The 21,236-nt window shown below is 42.1% G+C and overlaps 1 protein-coding gene across 3 annotated transcripts in view; it reads left to right on the top strand.

The window, feature by feature from the left end:
- Positions 1-10,748: 10,748 nt before the first annotated feature.
- Calu (calumenin) overlaps positions 10,749-21,236 on the top strand; it is a 30,208-nt gene continuing 19,720 nt past the window's right edge. For 2 of the 3 annotated variants that reach the window (XM_040728444.1, XM_040728443.1), the window contains exons 1-2: positions 10,749-10,839; positions 19,212-19,442. In XM_040728444.1, the coding sequence (XP_040584378.1) occupies positions 19,222-19,442 (221 nt within the window). In that variant the 5' untranslated portion in view covers positions 10,749-10,839; positions 19,212-19,221. 3 annotated transcript variants of the gene reach the window in all.

The following is a 21,236-nucleotide window of genomic DNA, read 5'->3' as shown; positions in this document are numbered from 1 at the left end:
GGAGACACGTGTGGTTTCCTCTCTGCTCAGAGCGCTCCCCAACAACTTCATCCCCCTCCCTCTGCCTATTGCCCAGTTCAGGAGTGTTCACCTGCCCGTGGGTTGGAAGCTGAGGAACAATCTTTTGTTTGGTTTGGATTTTGAAATAGGGTCTCTTCCAGGCAGCGGTAATACATGCCTCTAACCCTAGCACTTAGGAGGCAGAGACAGGTGGATCTCTGTGAGTTTGAGGCCATCCTGGTCTACAAAGTGAGTTCTAGGACAGACAAGGTGATGGAGGAAGTCCTGTGTATATGTCAATAAAGCACTGTTGGCCAATAGCGAACCAAGATAGGTGGGACTAGGAGTCGAGGAGGACTCTGGGAAGGAGAAACACAGAGAGTCAAGATGTAACGCCATGGGGTAGGAAGCCCGGAAACTTCTCCGGTAAGAGACATACTTAGATTAACAATTACGGGGTAATTACTTAAGTCAGAGCTAGCCAGTAAGAAACAAGCAAGGCCAACAGCTTCATAATTAATATAGCCTCCTGTGTGTTTATTTGGGACTGATGCGGCTCTAGAACCAGGCTGGCAGGAAGGCTTCCCTTTACAACAAGGCTATACAGAGAAACCCTATCTCAAAGAGAGACAGAGAGGGAGGGAGGGAGGGAGGGAGGGAGGGAGGGAGGGAGGGAGGGAGGGAGAAGGGAGAGAGGGAGGTAGGGAGGGAGGAAGGAGGGAGGGAGGGAGGAGGGAGGGAGGAAGGAGGGAGGGAGGAAGGAGGGAGGGAGGGAGAAGGGAAGGAAGAGAGAGAGATAGGGTCTAACCTATCCACTTCATGGATGCTGGGATTAAAAGCATTTTCAGCTACTTCCAGTTTACTTGGTGCTAGGAACCAAACACAAGGCCTTGTGCATACTAGGCAGGCACTCCACAGCCCGAGTTACATCACATCTCCACCCTCTCTTAGGAACAATTTTTCCAGATTAGAAGACAAAGTGTTCAGGTAGAGTGAGTTTTCCTCTTGTTCAAACTTACTAGGTCTGCTACTGTCTCGGGCTTGGGAACACGGACGCACTTCCTTTTAGGCTGCCCTGACAGACGGACACGCCTGCTTGACGTGTCTTTGTCCATGAATTAGCCATCCCATGTCAAACTCTCAGCACTCCTCGCTGCTCCTCAGCTTTACTTCACTCCTTTGGACGCGTTGATGTCTCTCCCTTTTGCTTTTCAAATGCTGATTGTCTCACCTGCCCCTGCAGATCAGAATTAAGCACTGTGACAGGATTTACTCCCTTTCGTTGAGTGCTGCATTCGGTGTCCAGAGCAGTGCCTGGCACACAGGAAACACTTCAAGCGTGTGTGGAGTGTTCAGTCACACCACAGGAGCAGAGTAAGGAGGGGCCAGAGGGTGGTATCGGCCTCTGCAGTCAAAACCATCATGCCTGCCCACAGCAGACCAGACATGTGGTTTTCAGAGACAAGATGGACTAATGAGCCTTGAGTACAGTCGGTGGTGTCGTTTCTTTTTAAAGATTTATTTATTACATTACATAGAGTTCTGTACTGAATGTATGCCTTCACACCAGCAGAGGGCACCACATATCGTTATAGGTGGTTCTGAGCCACCATGTGGTTGCTGGGAATTGAACTCAGAACCTCTGGAAGAACAGCCAGTGCTCTTAACCTCTGAGCCATCTCTCCAGCCCTGGTGGTGTCACTTCTTAGATTGTCACTCCTAAGTCCTTTTCTTCTACTAGCAACTTTCTAATTGCAGGGCTCTTGTTGACCTTAATTTGCCCGTCTCTCAGAAGGGCTGCACCAGCTGCCTCCTGGGCAGAGTCCTGAGCATCTCCTCCAGCCTCTGTTCTTTCCATTGCCTTTACTCACCATGCCACACTACTCACTCCCCTCATCTTCCAGAGGTCGGGACATTCTTTAAAGACTTCATCTTGCTGACCTGGGTATTGAACTCAGGGCGTTATGTGTACTAGGCAAGCACTCTACCAGTGGGCTACAGTCGTATCCCAAACATTTAATTTTTGAGTGCCACCTTAATTTCTTCCAAGTCACAAACTCTAAAATTTATTTCAATTTATTTACCCTTTCTGTGTATGTGAGCTTATGTGTGTGCACAAATCACATCACATATGAAGGGGTCAGAGGACAACTTTCAGATGTTGCTTTTCTTCTTTTACTATGTGAGTTCCAGGGATTGAACTCGGGTTATCAGACTGGATGCAAAGACCCCTACCCGCTGAACCATCTTTCCATCTCTTTATATTTTTAAAATTATATGTGAAATCAGTATATATGCAGTTTTAAGTGTTACATACAAATTGTTTTTATACCTTTTATTTGTTTTTGAGAAAGGATCTTATGTATCCTAGGTTGGCCTCAAACTTGCTATATAGAGGAGAATGACCTTGATTTCTGAACTGCCTGTCTCTGCACACAGGAGTGTACAAGCACACCTGATTTTGTATAACGCTAGAGCTTCAACCCAGGCCTTTGAGTGCTGGACATGTGCTCTGCCAACTGTTGTTCTCTTAAAAATCTCTCTCGTATACAAGGGTTCATTTCCATCTCCTTTCCCTTCCTAACTAGGCCCTTATTCATGGGGAATCTCTAGCATTCACTATCTGTTCAGATTTCACTGACATACTTCCAGGGCGATAACCCATTTTATGACTTTTCCCCTGGAAGTCTTTCCATTTACCCCAGATAGCACAACAACACACCACACAATTGGGTCCACCTTCCTTTCTACTGTTTAAGACCTCCTTAGTCCCGCCTGAGTCTCACCTCATGAGCTCTCCGTCAGTGGTAGCCAATGCCCCTTTATGGTCAAAACTTCCCGCAAGTGTTGTTTAGTCGTGGGCACGGTGGCTGTACCTGAATCTACTGCTGTTCCAGCTACTCACTGTGGCTCCAAAATCACTGCCCAGCTGCTCAGGCCAAGGCGGGGCAGGACTTCTGTGTCCAGGGGAGTGAGATACTGGGATCAAAACTTGCTAACTCAGAGAGCCCATGAAGCAACCAATTGACTTTCCTCCTCAGCTGGCGACCCAGCAAGTGACCCTCCCTAGCTTCACAGACAAAAACTGAGAGCATCATCAGACAGCATCTGAGACCTACAACAGAGGTTTCCCCCCAACTTTGTTCTAGCCTACTCAACAAACATACCCTGTTCCTGAAGCAGAAAGAAATGTATTGGCATGTCCAGAAAGACACACCTAAGGGTTTGATCACCCAGTGTTTTGAGCACGCTACCATTTCTGTAAACATCTGGGGTAACCCTGAGACGCAGCAGGAGAAGATGGTCTCGGTAAAATCTGAGAAAGTTAATCCTCAAAGCAGAATATAACTCTTACCCAAAACAGATATCCACAAGATATCACACTGTTTAGGATTTTTCAGGAGAAACAATGTTTCCAAAATGGAGGAAGCATTAGATAAATGCCATCCAACACTGCAGCCAGCTTTCTGTGAGATAGTTACAGACTTTCAACTGAGTTTGGAAAAATGAGGAGAGCTAACCAACAATAACTTGGTTTTACAGTTCCCTCAATTAGCAATATTTACTATTATAAATTTGATAATCTTTGAATGGGAAACCAGAAGTCCTAGGTAACAAGAGATAATGAATGGGCAGTCTGCTTTAATTGGATCAATTTCTATCCTAGATTGATTATCTGTTGCTATGATACACACTGACCAAAACCAACTTTTTTGGCTATAGGTTATAGTCTATCATTGAGTGACGCCAGGGCAGGAACCTGGAGACAGGCACTGAAGCAGACCATGGAGGAGCACTCTCACTAGCTTGGCTCAGCCACTTAAACAGCTCAGGTTCACATGTCTGGGGTGGCACTCCCCACTGCAGACTGAGACCTCTTATATCAATTATCAGTTTTTAAAATACCACACAGACATTCCCAAAGGCCAGTTTGATGGAGGCAATATCTCAACTGAGTTCCCTCTTCCCAAGTGTCTCTGGGTTGTATCAAGTTTATAGCTGAAGCTAACTATGACACCGTGTATGTTTTCTTCTTTTAGATACAGACTCTTGTGGTTTTATTGAAAATTATCTGATTAAAATTGTTTTTTAAATAACAATAATGGGCTAAGTACAAAAAACCCCATTAAGTCAGAAAAAGATATAATGTTATACATAAGAGATATATTTTTGATTTAAAAAAGTTAAAGAAAAAATGCTTTAGTTGAGAAAGGACTTTGGTAAAACAAAGATTTTTCCAAAATGGAAAAGAATGAGAATAATTTTAGAAGATTGAATTTTATTGTAGAAAGATTGTGAGAATAAAACTTAAAGTGGATGGCTATAACTAAATTGAGTATAATATAAAGTTTACTGAAACTTTAAGGTCAAAATTCAATGGCCTGAGATAAATTAATGCTTGATCCTGTTTGCAATGGTAAAGTTTTCCTAAGTATTGGTCTAATTTTACTAATGTTTACAAAAAAATGGCTTCAAAAAGCAAGGGCTGTGTTTTTATCCTTTTACTAAATTAGACATTCAAAATCTGGGATTATTTTTATGTTCTATGTTTTCCTACTGGACAAAGCCTTTGCTTGTTAGATATCCATCACCTCAACAGTAACTTGGGGTATTCCTATATTCTTATTAACTACATAATGATCATGGAAGTCATTTTAATGGACAAATATTTACATTTATTTATAAAATCTGGCCTATTAGATTGAAAAACAGTACTAATAAATTGTCAAAATTAACTAAAGCTTTGACTTTCAACTGGGGTTTACCTATTTCTGAAAATATCTTTCTTACAAAAAAAGTACTTGGTTTCAACAAAATAGCTATCTAGATAAGCTTTAACAATGGCACCAGTTGACATACCAACATGGTTTTGGGAAATCTCATGGGGCCCCATCTCTGGATGAAGAACTATAGGCAATTAACAATTACTGAGAGAGAAAGACTTAGTTTCCTCTGGGAATTATCCACGAAAACCATTGTCCAATACCAAGTGATCATCCCTAAAAATATACATATAAGCAAAATGAAACAGCCTTCTGAGGAAATTTTATGATTTATACCAAAGGAATCTTAAAGGTCAAGACAATCCATTTGGCAAGGACCCATGGATACAATATTGCAAACTCCTGTGCTGACCTTAGGGAGCTCATGGGCTTCAGGCTTCTCTAACGTTTGTTATGCATATTCTTATGGAAACTCTTGGTTCTGCCTTGTTAGTCATGATTATGACTGAGTTTTCTGGGAACAAAAGCCTTTACAGAAAAACCCAAGTTCTCTGATCTGTTACAGAAACCAGTTTCTCCAGTTGTCCCTGGCTGCCTTTGTAGTCATCCTGAATAAGCAAGAGAAACTCACTAAGGTTAATGATTATTGCTTATTCAATACCAAAAAGAGAGAAATATATTCCAAAGGACGTAAGAACCAAGAAAATGGTTTCTTAAAGACATTAAAAACCTTATAGGAACACGGAAAAAAATAGGTCAGACGTTTCTCTGGCACCAGGATCTGACCACTCAGATCATTTTCCAATATCAAAGTATCAATAAAGGAATCTAAAACTTCTAGTTCCTCTTAAAGAAGTACATTTAGAAATTCCCAGGAAGAACAAAGAAACTTAGTTAAAAAGTTAGGTATTAATCAATATTTTGAGAACTTATAAAGTAAAGGATTATAACTGTAATCCATATAATAAAGCCGATATACAGATTACTCAGAAACTGGCATGTACCTGAAATACTCTAGGCATCATAATATATTCAGCTGATCTCATATTGTTAAGAACTAATCAATGGGCTCAAATCTCTTATTTTGTAACCGCATGTTTGCTGCTGGGGGGGCACATTATGAATAAGATGTACCTAGCTAGAACATTTGGCTTGCTGTATAATGATAAGTGGTAAAGGTCAATGACATCAAGGGAGTGGCTAAGAAGAGAAACTACAATGTTAATTGATTCTTAGAAAATGATTAAAGAGAAATGCTTTGGAACTGCTCTTGCTTGAATGCATTAGAACCTGTATTTAAAAAAAAATGTCCTGAGCTAGCCGGGGCCATCAGTTTGAAAGACAACCAGTGGTCAAATTCCTCCTTTTCTGCTAACTTCACACATCCTTTCTGGAGCTGGACGCTGGCAAGGCATCATTGCGGAAGGCGGGGTGGCAAGAGTGTAAGAGCCAGAGGAGACTGGCCTCGATGAGACAGTGTCTTCTGGACACAGCAGGGCATCTGCACATAGGAGCTCACAGAGGTTAAATAACAGACACAAAACCCATGCAGATCCAACCCAGGCCCAATCCCAGCATTCAGAGGGGATTGGGCACACAATACGACCCCCAGTCATGAAGTTATCGGCAACTGTTAGCTACTGGGAGAGACATTTTTCTCTAAGAGTGTTGCTCCTGGTAAGTTGATGATAAGCCAGTGAAGTCGACACACCTAAGATATCCAAAGACATTTAGGCAGCACAAATTGGTCTTGAAGAGTCTGAAGGGGAGAGAGAGAGAAAGAGAGGAAGGGAGGGAGGGAGGGAGAGAGGGAGGGGGGAAGGGAGGGAGGGAGGGAGGGAGGGAGGGAGGGAGGGAGGGAGGGAGGGGAGGGACAGAGGAACAGAGGGACACAGAGGGACACAGAGGGACAGAGAGAGGGACAGAGACAGAGAGAGACACAGAGACAGAGAGAGACACAGACAGACAGACACAGAGACACAGAGACAGAGAGACAGGCACAGAGAGACAGAGACACAGACAGACACAGAGACAGAGAGAGAGACAGACACAGAGACAGACAGATATACACAGACAGACAGACAGTGGGGGGAGGTGTCTGGTGGGTAGGGAAGGAGACTGAATATAATCAAAGCTACTATAAAGAAATTTAATTATAATCAAAACTTCAAAATTAGTTACAGAGTCTTCCTCAGAGAATAAGGAAACCAGATGATTCACCCACTGAAAGCAAAGATTCCATTCTGTCGGGAGGAGAGAATGTATCCAGGCACCCCTAACACTCCTGGAGGATAAAACCAGACTGAACTCCTAGGTTCTCATTTCTCAGATGAAAGTTACACTAACTTCATCAAAGAACACATCTGTATGGGCCTCAGAAATGCTGGATGATACTCATTTTCAAGTCCACTGACTATCTCAAGTAACATTTCTCTTTTTATGTTTCTTTAAATCCTTTTATAATGAGGTATTTTCAAAAATTGTCTATGTCATTTAGAGTTTCACTTGGTGTATTGCTAAGCAATAAAATTAGTGTTACTTTTGGTTTCAATGAATTTACAAAGTCGTTAGTCTTGTTTGCTTGTTTACTTTTGGCTATGAATGTTTACTCACCCAGAGCCCGTGCCTTACTCAAAAGTAGTTTCATGTTAAAAGATTCAAGTGTGGGGCTGAAGAGCTGGCTTAGTGGGGTTTTTTGTTTTTTGTTTTTTGGTTTTTGTTTTTTTTTGGTTTTTCAAGACAGAGTTTCTCTGTATTGTTTTGGAGACTGTCCTGGAACTCACTTGGTAGACCAGGCTGGCCTCGAACTCACAGAGATCCACCTGCCTCTGCCTCCCGAGTGCTGGGATTAAAGGCGTGAGCCACCAACACCCGGTGACTTGGTGGTTAAAAGCACTTGTTCCTGAACAGGAGTTATTACAGTCAGAAGAAATAAACTTCTGATTAAAAAAACTAACTAGGCCCAACCAATCAAACACTGTAAAAGGCCATATAATATGCTCAGATGTTGAACATTTACTCTAGCTAGAGCTATCTGATTTGGTTAACTCTTTTTATTCATTTATACAAAATACACCAACTTCTAATAACAAGAACATCCATAATGTTTTATAGCTTCAGCTCTGAAGTTTCTTCATTAAATGGGTATTTAAGGTATGCTACAGTACAATTAGCTTTTTAAAAATTAAACAATATTTATATTTTGCTAATAAAAAAGAAATAGACAAAACTACAGTGATTCCATATAGAGCCCCATTTCCATTTCTGCCATTAAAATAAAAAGAGATTTAGTTATGCCTATAGGGACTATAACATTCTGACTTCTTTTGGGGGGGTGGGAGGTAGTTTTTAGCATTGAACCCAGGACCTTCATGCATGCCAGGCAAGCATTTTACTATTATGCTACACCTCCAAGTAAAATTGTGATTTCTAAGAAGTCTAATCTCTTGTTTCTATCATTGTTATTAATATTTGGTGCATGAAACAGAGAATTTTGTTAAAGTTGATAGGAATACTATATTGCTATCTAGTTTCTTTTACAATATAGCTTTATACTTAGTTTCCCCAACTAAAAATGGCTTAATACCAATATAATAAAACAGATTTGTCTAGTAGTCAACAGATAAGAGCTATGATAACTTGAACATTGAAGATCAATTTTTCCTAGTTAGAGTTAGTCATTCCAAGGCTATAGCTGTGAAATAAAGTTGGCCAGAACCAAAACAAACAACAACAATAATAATAATAATAAACCCAGTAGGGCCGGGCGTTGGTGGCTCACACCTTTAATTCCAGCACTTAGGAGACAGAGCTCAGTAGATCTCTGTGAGTTCGAGGACAGCCTGGTCTACAGAGCAAGCTCAGGACAACCTCCAAAGCAATACAGAGAAACCATAGATTCATTTAAATACTCCAATTTTAAATAATTCACCGAGTACAAGTAACTGTAATCACAGAGCAAATATATAGTCACTCTAGGGTTTGTTTGTTTTAAATTTTTTGTTATTTATTTAAACAACAAAACACTTCCTTCACCTGTTACCTTCAGGCCAGATAATATTGTTGATAATTTTTGGTGTTACTCTTAATACATGTCACGTTATGTCAAATATAGACAGATCTAGGATGTCTAGATCTAATGGCCAATAGATTTTAACGATATGACCCAGAAGCTGTTTCCTTCTTGGATTTAATGGGCTATTGCCCTCTCCTGAAGATGGCTGCCCCGCCTACTTCTCAGACTCATCTTCCTCAGATGCTAGGAAGCATTTCTCAGCAACAAGTAATATTAGTAATATTTAGTAAGTACTATGTGTCCCCCTCCCCGTGTACAATGCACTTTCAAACCAAACCTTGTTCAAGGCGTGTCAGCTGATTAGAACAGACCCTCGATCATGTGAGAAGTTAGAACACTGCAAGTCGAGAGTCAAACTATTTGGGGCCATGTTTAGCTCTCTTAATATCCATTTATTTAGGAGCTGTTTATTGCTCTCCTGTGTAACTGACCTAACATTCATGACCGTAGGCAAATCGTGTGAACTGTGGAAATGGGGCACTAATTATTTTGGAATGTGCTGATTTAGCAGAGCACTCACTTTCACAACTCAAGAGCTAAGTGTGTCATCAGGTAACATCTGAGGGCTTTAAGGAAGGTTTCGCCACTTTGCTACAACCCATTCTCTGGTGAATAGTTTGTTCTGTTCCTATAAAAACTTCATCAAACTGTTACTACACTGGTACATGAAATTTGGGAGTAACCTAATCTGGTCTCTGGCCATGGTCACTCACATTTGGCTCCAGAATAAACTCTGTTTGAGGTGAGGGTTGTGTTTTGAGTTGATAGTTTGCAGGCCCCAAACAGCAGTTGCTAGCCTTTCTCATCTTAAGCCAATTTGCTGTCTTAAGGTTTTCATGAGCTTCATGTGCTATTCATTATATGTGCTGAAAATATAGTGGCCCTCAATGAACACGCTTTAATTTCATGACGCTGAGTAGGCAATGTTATAGATCAGTGATAGACTAGAGTTCTGGGCAAAGCCTAGGTTCAAACTCTCCCTGCCCACTCCTCCCCCCAGAAAATAGATTACTAATTTCCTGTGGATTTTTTTCTCTCTCTTCAGTTCATTTAGTATTACTGAAGGCATTTGAACCTGGTCTGTAAGATGGGAGCTCGTGATGTATTAAGTTCAGCGGATCCTATTCCAGCACTTGGTCTAATCGAATACACAATGATAAGCCCGTTATTTAGCAAAATGTGGCTGTGCACTGAAAATGCAAGCTGCTAGAAAATGGACTAGGAAAGATGCCTAGGGCTAACTCCTGAACTGGGCCCCGGTGGTCTCACTACCGCCCAGCTCCCACTAAGACACTTCAGGACAGCAACCTGTTTCATGAGCAGCGACTTTCAGTAGCTGGAAAATAAGGAAAACATACTTCTTTCAGGCAGATGAAGCCGCTTTGTGGGCAAAGTCTACAGGGATGTGACATGTAAGGCTCTCGGGGAAGGCGCGGATCATGAAGGATTGGGCAGAGGTGCGAAGGAGCGTGGTGGGTGGAAAACGAAGCTGAAAGGTACACGTTGGCAGGGCGGGGATCTGCTAGTCGATCAACCCAGACCCTCGCGAGCCAGAAGCGGGGCTGGTTCCCCGCGGGTGGTGACGTTGTTACAGGGGTATTATTCCGCCCCGGGGGCTTGAGCGCAGGAAGAAAGCTATCAGGATAATCCTAGAAGCGTCGTGAATGCGGACGTGGCAGCCAGGGGGCCACGGTCGGCGGGGCCGCGCCCACACGCCCAGCAGCAGACAGCTGGGACTCCGCGTCCCCCACAGGATGGGCGACCCGAGCTGGGCGGGAATCCGGTCCACGCAGCTCGGCGCGCTCGCGGGGACGTGGCGCTTTCTAGCCAATCACGGCCGCGCGATGGCGGGACCAATGGCCACACGGAGAAGCGACGCGTCAGCAGCGGTCTTGCTGGCGATTGGAGTGGAGGCCGCCGAAAGGCGGATGGGGGCGGGGCGAGGAGCCACTTCCGGTTGGGCGGTGCTTGTGCGCGGGAGCTGAGTCCTCCGGGTGAGCGGCGGCCACAGTGTCCTGCGGCGTGGAGCTCCGGAGAAAGGTGAGCCCCGTGGTGCTCGGCGGGTCCTCGTGCACCCTTATTCTGTCCGTCGGCCTTGTTCCCCATGCGGAGTGGGTCTTCCTCACTCCGGCCGCAGTGTACCCGGGCGGGCCTGAGACTCCTCTCTGTCTCCCGGCTCGCCGTCCCGCAGCTCCGTGCCGATGGCTGGCTGTGGCCCGGCAGACTGGCCCCCGCGGGGGCCCTACGCCCTCCTGGGCACCGTTTTGTGTCTGGCTTCGTGCGTCCTTGTTCTCCGCTCCGGCTCCCTCCACTCACAGTGCCCTAGGACCAGACGGTCACTTTTGGTTGTTTGCTGAAGGTCGGAGAGAATTGGGTAGAGAGTTTTCATCAGCTCCCTGCCACCTTTCACAGGCCTGCTGGGAGCTGCCACCCCGCCCCAAGGCCACATCCCATGATTGGATTGCAAGTGCCAAGGAAGACAGTGTTCGCTGTCTTACAGGGTGTAGGGAGGTGGGGAATAAAACGAATGATAGCAATGTCATTATTTTTTTAAAGTCTGGTTAATTAGAAAGGGACTTTTCTGTGTTTGGCTGAATATAGTCATTAATGGAAAAACTGCTTTCACACGTTAATTAGGGAGTTAATTACCTTTAAATAATGATGATTTTTAGCTTGTCTTTCCCAAGTGGTCGTTCTGATTTTTGGCATGCTGTATTCAGAAGTGAACATAATTCCCTTTAGTTGCTGTAATTAAGAGTGATTTGTACCTTGTAAAGTTTCTTTTGCATGAGTGGGACAATTCAGTAGATTGCTGCTATCAACTTTTGGGTCCTTGATCCAAATTCCTAAGTGTGCAAAGCCCTGGAATAGGATTTTTTGAGAATTGTATTCACTTCCTGTAATGGACTATCAAGTCAGCATTAGTAAGTTGGGAATAATGACGCTCAAGTTTATTTAATTGAGCACGAAGGTAGAGAAACTTGGAATGGCTGATAAATTCTTTGCTATACTTGAAAGCTGACCCAAGACAAATAGATGTTTGACCTCATTCAGTTAGATTTAAGTATCAAGCCGTAGTCACCACTGAAGACCTTGTGGAAGTCCAGACGAGGGACCAGAGATAACCTGTAACTATTTGCATGAAAGGCAAGTCTGTGTAGTCCTAATCTGAGTTTTACAGTGTCTCAAGGGTCTCTTAACAGGATATTTTGAGGAATCAAAAGTAGGAGTTGTGATCTCACAAAAATGCTGAATTATGTGTGAGTTAATGGTATTCATCTCAGTGACATTTTCTATCTCAGTTTGGCTCCATTCATCTAGTGATAACGTTACATATACCTTTCGTGGAGTTTTATGTCATTGCCTCGATGCAGGAAACTAGTATGTTAGTACTAGCCCAAATTCTTTGTAACATTGATGTGCTGGCATGTTTCAGGGATAGCCAGGAATAGTCATGGAAAATGCATGATTTAAACCTGGATTCTCTCTATGAATTTTTGTTTGTGTGTGAGAGAAAAGGTCTCCCTACATAGCTCTGGCTGGCCTAGAACTCACTATGTAGACCAGGTTGTCCTAGAACTCATAGAGATCTGCACATCTCTGCCTTCTGAATGCTGAGATTAAAAGAGTACACCACCACTCTCGAGCTTTTCTGTGAACTCATAAATATGAATGCTGTTATGCTGTAACATGTATTAGGATTAAACAGTTGAAATAACACAAATTGTTTAAATTACATTTATTTATGGGAATGGGCATACACATGCCATGCACATGCTTGTGGAAGTCAGAGAGATGATGTGTGGGAGTCCATTCTCGCCTTCCACCGTGGGTTCTGGGGTCCAACCCAAGTTGTTGGGCTTGGTGGCAAGTGCTTTTACTGGCTGAAACATCTTCCCAGCCCCTGAAATCAATCACATGTTTGCCTGTACCTCGAATTTGGCCAGATACAGTAATGGAAATTGGGAGTTGGAAAGCACAGCAAAACCACATTGCTAAAGATCATCCAATCATTCAATAAAATACATTGGTTTCTAAAAACCCAACACTTTGCTAAGAGCTCTAGAGATAATTTGTATGAACTTAAGCAGAAATGGTTTTAAAGTTGCAGAATCTGGTGGGTGTGGTGGCAAATGCCTGAAACCCTTTGGAAAGCCCACGTGGCAGGATTGTCTCAAATTAGCGGGTACTTTGGGCAGCATATGAGTTCTGGGCCGGTATGAGATACAGTGAAACCCTCTTATCCACCTCCCCCCCCCAAAGGGATTGGAATTGAGGTGCCTTCTGCCAAGCTTGACAGCCCGAGTTTCATATCAGTACATACATACAGTACAGAAAACAGAGTTGTTTTCTGACCTCAGCCCTTGTGACCACATGCATGCACACACACATAAGTAAATGTTAGACAGAAAAAAGAAAAGAGCCAGTGAGGAAACTCAAGAACAACAGTGTGGTTTGTGCACGTTGTTGTGGAGTAATACAAACAAGAGGTGTAGACTTTTTCCAACGGATTATCTACCACAGTTGCTAGGTCTTTTCATGTAAGGTCTTATTTGATTCCTTTTTTATCTTAGATTTTAAAATTATTTAGGCAAGATTAAGCTAAAATAACTATCAAACTCTCAAAGACTTAGGCATGTTAAACATATATAAGAGAATCTACTACTAGACATCAAAGCTTTTTTTTCTGTATATTTTGCTAGAATAACTTGGTCTGTGAGTTATATATTAAAATTTCATCCCAAAGAACCTCACCCCCCCCCAATTTCTAGAACCCTTTTCTTATAAGTAAGTTGTTTTTGATTTTGGGGTTTTTTTTGAGATTTGTTTTTATTTTGTGTTTATGGGCATTTTGCCTGCATATGTCTGTGCACCGTGTACACACACGGTGTTTCCAAAGAGACCAGAAGAGCATGTAGGATCATCGGCAACTAGAGTTACTGACAGTTGGTAACCACCATGTGGATACTGAGAATCTAACCCAGGCCTCCTGGAGGTGCAGTCAGTACACTTAAACACTGAATCTCTCCAGGTTCAAAAGAAAGTTGATTGTATGGCCAGAAAATTTCAGTTTGTGCTAGATTGCTTTGGATGTAGAACTAACTAAGCCTGGATAATAGTTTCAGTCATTCTCAGAGCTTCAGCAACCACACTTTTCACTTTCATCTGCTCAGCCTCTTGTGTTTCTTACATCTGGTTAGCTAGAATGTATGGTAAACTAGTGTAAATTGACTGTCACTAGCCAAGTGCAAGATGATTTATCATGGCTATGCTTTTCCAGATGTCAAGAATGATTTTACTTTTTGTGTGACAACCTAGATCAGTGGTTCTTTCTATTTTTCTTTCGGTTTTTCAAAACAGGGTTTCTCTGTGGCTTAGGAGGCTGTCCTGGAACTAGCTCTTGTAGACCAGGATGGTCTCGAACTCACAGAGATCTGCCTGCCTCTGCCTCCCAAGTGCTGGGATTAAAGGTGTGCGCCACCACTGCCCTATCAGTGGTTCTTATACTAAAGTCTGCAAGTAACAAATACCGGGCAGATAACAAGGTCATTTTTATTTCTAGATTTCACAGTCCAAGTCTTAATTAATTAAGTATAATGCCGTTAAGCCGTTACCCTTGGTCCCTATTAAATAAAGTAGACCCTTAAGCACTGGGTCCTCCTCTCCATGATGGAGAAGTTCCTTTTCTACTGAGTACAAGCTCAGAGAAGTGGAATTTTACCACCACACCCACATCTCTCACTTGCTAGCAGTGAGCAATAGGTCTTTGGTCATCCGTCCCACATCATCATTGTGAAATCTCTCAGAATTAATGTTTCTGAGGGCTGAATTTAATATAGACATCTAAGCTGCCAGAAAGGATGGGTGAGATTAGTGCTAAAAAGTTAGAACTTTCAAGAAAACTGTATTTTTTTGAAACATGATGCATTATTAATTTATATAAAATTCTAAACATGTCTTAATTTGTACTAACTGCATTTTAAAATGCTTATTAGCCCATATGGCAAGTGCTTACCATATTAGTCAGATCTTTTGCTTTTGTTTGAAGATGGCATCTCAGCTGTAGCCCAGACCTGGAATGTATAACTTGCTGCTGTGTCTGTCTGTCTGCCTGCCTGTCCGTGCGTGCGTGCGTGTGTGTGCGCGTGCGTGCGTGCGTGCGTGCACATGCACCCACGCCTATGAAGGCCAGAGTTTTCTCCCCTTTATATGGGCTTCGGGGATTGAATTTAGGTTGTCAGGCTTGCACAATAAGTGACTTCACCTGCTGAACCATCTTTCCGCCCCATAGTGGTCTTCTTGCCTCAGCCTCCCAAGTACCCAAGTACTGGAATTACAGGCACTAGCCACCAAACTTGACCTTTTTTCTCTCTGTGTAAAGGAAAAAATACTAAGTTTAATAGAAGAGGGTCAGAATTGAGATACAGATTTGCAAGTCAAATTTGAAAATGAAAGATGGAGTAATGGCTTTCATAACCTTTGGATTACCCTTGAAGATCTCATGATAAGACCTCATACAGCTATGTAGTTCATATATGTATATATTTTTCATATGTTAATATATACTTGTGAAGGGAATGAGGAAAATGAGAAATGTCAAATTTCTGTCATTTGATTATAAAGACAAAGATGTTTCAGAAATGAATTCCACAGATGTATTTTAAGTGCCTTGAATAAAAACTTTGTTTTGTTTCTTTTTTAAGTTAGAAACAAGCTTGCTTCACATATCAATTCCAGCTCCCTCCCCCTTCCCTTCTCCCCCGACCCCTCCCCATGTTTTGTTTCTTTTTATGAATAGATTTATGTAACTCTAATGAAGTTTTAGGGCTGTATGTTTTGTGTGTCTTCATAAAAACAAAGACAAAAAGAAACCCTGTCTCGTAAAAAACAAAAAAACAAACAAAAAAAACAAAGACAAAAATCTTTTGTCACAGATTCTAATAGGAATTGGTATGTGTGGGCACAGAGTGTGTGTGGTGTGTCTGTATGGGTGTGTGTGTGTGGTGTGTGTGGGGGGGAGTGATGGTGTGTGTGGTGTAGGGGCATGTGGTGTGGGGGTGTGGTCTGTGTATGGGGGGTAGTGGGGGTGTGTGGTGTGGGGGTGTGTGGTGTGGGGGTGTGTGGTGTGTGTGTATGGGGGGTGGGGGTGTGTGTGTAGTGTGTGTATGGGGTGTGTGTGTGTGCGTGTGCTGTTCTGTCACTTTCACCGCCTTATTCCTTTTGAGACAGGTTTTTTCACTGAACCTGGAGCTAGTCTAGCAGTCAAAAAGCCCCAACTGTCTTTATGGCTTCACTCATCACAGTACTGGGCTTCTTATGTATGTGTTAGAGGTTTGTGCTCCAGTCCACATGCTGGCCCAGTGAGCACTCTTACCCCCTGAGCCATCTTCCTTACAGAACATTTTTTAATAGACCCCATTCACAGTACAAATTTCCTATTGTCCATTGCAGAGATGAAGACTGGGTAGGGTCTTTGGTTTGCCAGTTGGCAGTTGAATCAGTAATAAGATAGAAAGCCAGATTTCAGGATGACTCTAGATGTTGAGGAAACAATCGCAGCAGTCTAGATAGTGTGGGTGAAGGAAAGCTTGAAGTCATAGCTGTAGGGGAAAGACTGGTTTGTGTCATGGGGAAGTCAGAATTCCCAGGAATTGGAGTCACTGATGGATGACAGTCACCCTGTGGGTGCTGGGGATCAAACCCTGCTTCTCTAGAAGAGTAGTAAGTGTTCTTACTCTCCTTTTTCTTTTTTGTTTGGTGTTTTTTTGAGAGAGGGTCTCACTGTGTAGCCCTGACTGTCCAGGAACTCTATAGATCAGGCTGGCTTCCAGCTCACAGAGATCCTTCTGCCTCTGCCTCCCGAGTGCTGAGATTTAGAAGCATGTGCCACCATACCTAGCTCCTCCTTTTATTTTAAGGGCTTTTATATAAGCATGTTCACCATTAGCTGTGCTAAGCATTTTCTTAGTTTTTGTAATCTAGAGAGCTTTATAAATCCACTTAATAGTTTAAATTCATAAGCCACTATTTGAGAAAATAGATACATTGGAGGATCTATTAATATGTTGACATATTTAATTTCTTTGTTCCCTAACACAGCTCTCTTTCTTTGCTCTGGTCCCCAAAACTTTACAGCAGAACCAGCTAGAGATGTTTGTGGGGTATAGTTAACACCTCTAAATGAGAAGCTTTGCTGAGAGAATTTTCTGATTAGGTAAATTTTTACATATAAATGTGTATGCTTACACTAGCTCACTAGTGACATCCCCAGGAAAGGAAAATCGACTGTAGCTGGGTTTAATCTTCAGATTAGGGCCATGAGATATATTTATCTTCAAAAGATGTGGCATCCCTGACTACTGTAACCTTGTATTCATTTCTCGGGGGTGTTATAACAAATTGCAACAAACTTAGTGGTAGTTTTGTTTTAATTACTACTTGTCAGTGTGGTATGGGTATGCACTTGTGGAAGGCAAGAGAATAGCTTGGTTAGGGGCCAATTCTTTCTCCCTCCTTGAAGTGGATTCTGTGATCAGAGTCTATTTCATCATGGTTGACCAGTAAGCTCTTTACCCCTGAGCCATGTCACCTGCCCCTGACTGGTCTTGGGTTTTTTGTTTTGTTTTTTCCTTTCTGAAGTTGATGGCCTAGTCCTCTAGCCGTTGCAAAGACTAAATAAAACTCAAGTGCAGGTGTTGGTTGGACTATCTTCTCTTGGAAGGCTCTTCCCTTACTCTCCTCACTTCTGATAACTGTCGTCAATCTTTGGCATGCCCTGACTTACACATGTATTATTTCAATCTCTGCTTCTGTCATAGAATAGCATTCTAATTCTGTGTCCCAAATTCCCTTCATTTATAAGGACACCCATCTTTGGACCCACACTAAATGAGTATGACTTCATTTTAACTTGATTACATTTGTAAGGACTGTATTTCCAAATAAAGGCACATTTAGTGATACCAGAGATTAGGCATAATAGGAGAGGAATAAGAAGTTCTGTGAAATTGCTGGCCGGGCGGTGGTGGCGCACGCCTTTAATCCCAGCACTCCGGGAGGCAGAGGCAGGCGGATCTCTGTGAGTTCGAGGCCAGGCTGGACTGATAGCCTCCAAAACAATACAGAGAAACCCTGTCTCGGAAAAACCAAAAAAAAAAAAAAAAAAAAAAAAGAAGTTCTGTGAAATTGCTAAGAACTTATTTATTTTCACTGATGGAATGGGGGCACAAATGTTCAGCATTCATGTTCCACAATGAAAGATTAATTAAAATATGAAAGTCCAGGAAAACTGTTCACTTGGTTTAATTTTAAGGTTTTGTTGTTCCTTGAGACCTTAGCTTCTCTAGTAATAGGGTAAGTTATTTGTAAAGTTTATGAAACAGTTTTTGTTTTGTATTTTTTTTTTCCGAGACAGGGTTTCTCTGTGTAGCTTTGGAGCCTGTCCTGGCACTAGCTTCGTAGACCAGGCCGGCCTCAAACTCACAGTGATCCACCTGCCACTGTCTCCCGAGTGCTGGGATTAAAGGTGTGTGCTACCACTGTCCAGCTTGGTTTTGTTTTTTTAAGATATGGTTTCTCTGTGTAACAGCCCTGGCTATCTAGGTTTAAACATCTTCACCACCATGAGTGGTGTGAAACAGGTTTTTAATTGATAGCTTCTCTGGAATTTTTTGTCACATTTTTTCAGTAGAGTTCCCAAGTATTATTACTTAATCCATAAAATAAATACAGTAGGCTATCAGGCTTCCAGCTCCTATGTAGGACATTTTCATCAGTTACCTTTCTGACTGTAGGCTAATTAGGAATTTATAGTTCAAACAACTTTTTTTGTAAATAGTTTCTCTTCAAGGGACACCAAAAGTTTAATCTTTTTACCCAAGATGCTAACAGTCAAAACTGAAAGGATTTAAATCCTGATTCTAAATCCTTTGCTTTTTGTACTTGCATCAGTGAGCTGGTCTTCAAACACAGTTGAGTATTAGGATTACCTAGAAGACTTAGGTAACTAGTGCCCCACTCCCCCCATTCTCTTAGAATCTCTCAAGTTGAACCCAGGCATTAGTGGCTTCCAAAGCTTCTCTGTTGACTCTGATAATCATTGGAGCAGGAACCACCGACATACTCAGCGGCCTCCCTGTTCCATAGCACCAGGTCTCTCACACAGGCTAACCTTGAGTCACCAGCCCATTTGGATGTCCATTTACAAGTAACAACACTGTATCCATTCATCTGCATAGCTGTGCTTCCCAGACTTGCTCAGACACAAAGGCCACCAGGTACTATTCAATGTACAGATTCCTGAGTGCCCCCTCCAGACTGACATCTCAAATTAATAATTTAACTGAGACGTGTCTTGATTTATTATCAAGCACACTGCCTTCTGTGTTAACTGTCTCTCATTTTCCTTTAAGGTGGGCTGTCATGGACCTGCGGCAGTTTCTTCTGTGCCTGTCCCTGTGTACAGCCTTTGCACTGAGCAAGCCTACTGAAAAAAAGGACCGAGTACACCATGAACCTCAGCTCAGCGACAAAGTTCACAACGATGCTCAGAATTTTGACTATGACCATGATGCCTTCTTGGGTGCAGAAGAAGCAAAGAGTTTTGATCAGCTGACACCAGAAGAGAGCAAGGAAAGGCTTGGGTAGGACGCCTGTGCTTGGTTGGGGGGACAATGCCATTTATAAATCAGCTAATTGTTTTTTTCCCTTTTCTGGTTCAGTTACTAACAAAGCTGTGCTGCGCTCTGTTTTCTGAGTACTAATAACAGAATTGCTGCCATTAAACATTTTAATAAGATCCCTTCTTTCATACACTTCTCCACTGAAAAACAATATGCACCTCACTTCTACAAAGTAAAATCATTTTCATCAAAGTACCCTGTAGGCCTGGAAAGATGGCTCAGAGGTTAGGAACATGGACTGTTCTTGCAGAGGACCCAGGTTCGGTACCCAGCATTCCTGTCAAGAGTTACATCTGTAACTCTAGCTCCAGGGTATCTGATGCCTTCTAGAATACTTGGACTCTCATGCATGTGACAGCACACAGACACAAGTACACATAATTCAAAAATAATAAAGTAACCAGTAGTATTGGACCCAGCTCGAGCTTCATCATCTTGATTTCAGAACATGACATGGGAGCCAAGTAATGTTTAAGTATCTAATAAACTAGAAATTGGATTCTCTATTTCTGTCAAGTTCATTATTTCCATAGGTGCCCTTTAATAAAAGTCAAACCAGCCAGGCCCTTTAACAGGGGAGTCCAACCTTTTGACATTGTGATGTGATGTTGTCATCTACAACAAAGCTGGGGTTGGGAGTGTATCTCAGTGGGAGAGCACTGTCCTCTATGTTCAAGGTCCTGTACTTGATCCCTAGTACCTCAAAAAAGCAAAACAATAATAAGTAAAGACAAAAATGACTATACCAAATAATGGCCTTAGTTTCAGAATAGTAATGGTTTTCAGTGATGCTGTTCTAGGCAAATGTTGTGCCCCTAAGCAGCTCTTAAACTAAGGACTCAGTAGTGAGGTTGGAGAGATGACTCAGTGGGCAAGTGCATGGATTGCTCTTCAAAGGAGCAGCACCCATACTGCATCTCACAACCATCCGTAACATGAATTCCAGGGGTTCTATGCCGTCTTCGGGCCCCGTAGATAATGCACACATGGGATCCAAAGATACACATGCAGGTAAAACACATAGACATACATTTAAAAGAATTTTTTTTCACTTAGTAGAATACTAACTGCCTGTTTCTAGAGTTCTAAACATGTATTTTTTGGCTCTTCTAAACTCTGATTTTTTTTTTTTTTTTAAGGAAATGCAGGCCAAATCTGTGAAAATGTTCTCCTGAATGAGTACCATTGATGCAGTTTGTAGACTGTTTTCAAGAGGTTTATGTAGCAGGTTGTACCACACTGCAAGTTTTTGCCACATATGCAGTCCTATAATTATATTTTCTAGAGTTTTCTTTGATGAAAACTTAAATGACAATTTATTCTTTGTATTATCTGCTGACTAAAATATGCACTGTTTTATTCTTCAGTACTGACAGAATAAAAAGATTTTGCTATTGAATGAACTATAGTTCAACATTTGAAGATGATTCAAAAACACACATCAGAAAACTAGTTTTCTTCTCTCTAGTTGCTTCTCTATTTTCAAGAGATCAAGCTTGCTATTAGTTTTAACATTATAACTGTGCTAACATTCTAGGCTAAAAAGCAGTACATGAGGTCCTTTATATCATACCTATTAATATTTCATATGTCCAACCTACATTTTGGTTTGAACACGTTTCTGCAGAGTTACTCTTAAATAATGTATGACCCTTAGGTTTGAGGCTACTTAGAGCAGATAGGACTTTAGTGAGCCTCCTGGCTTTGTGGGTAGTAGAATAGCTTATGTAGCAATTTTCAGTAGAGAAAAGTGTT

The sequence above is a fragment of the Mesocricetus auratus genome, unplaced genomic scaffold, assembly GCF_017639785.1.
Source record: "Mesocricetus auratus isolate SY011 unplaced genomic scaffold, BCM_Maur_2.0 Super-Scaffold_100019, whole genome shotgun sequence".
Taxonomy (NCBI): Eukaryota; Metazoa; Chordata; class Mammalia; order Rodentia; family Cricetidae; genus Mesocricetus; species Mesocricetus auratus.
Note: the sequence above shows the minus strand (reverse complement) of the source record. Positions and strands in the feature narration are given on the sequence as shown.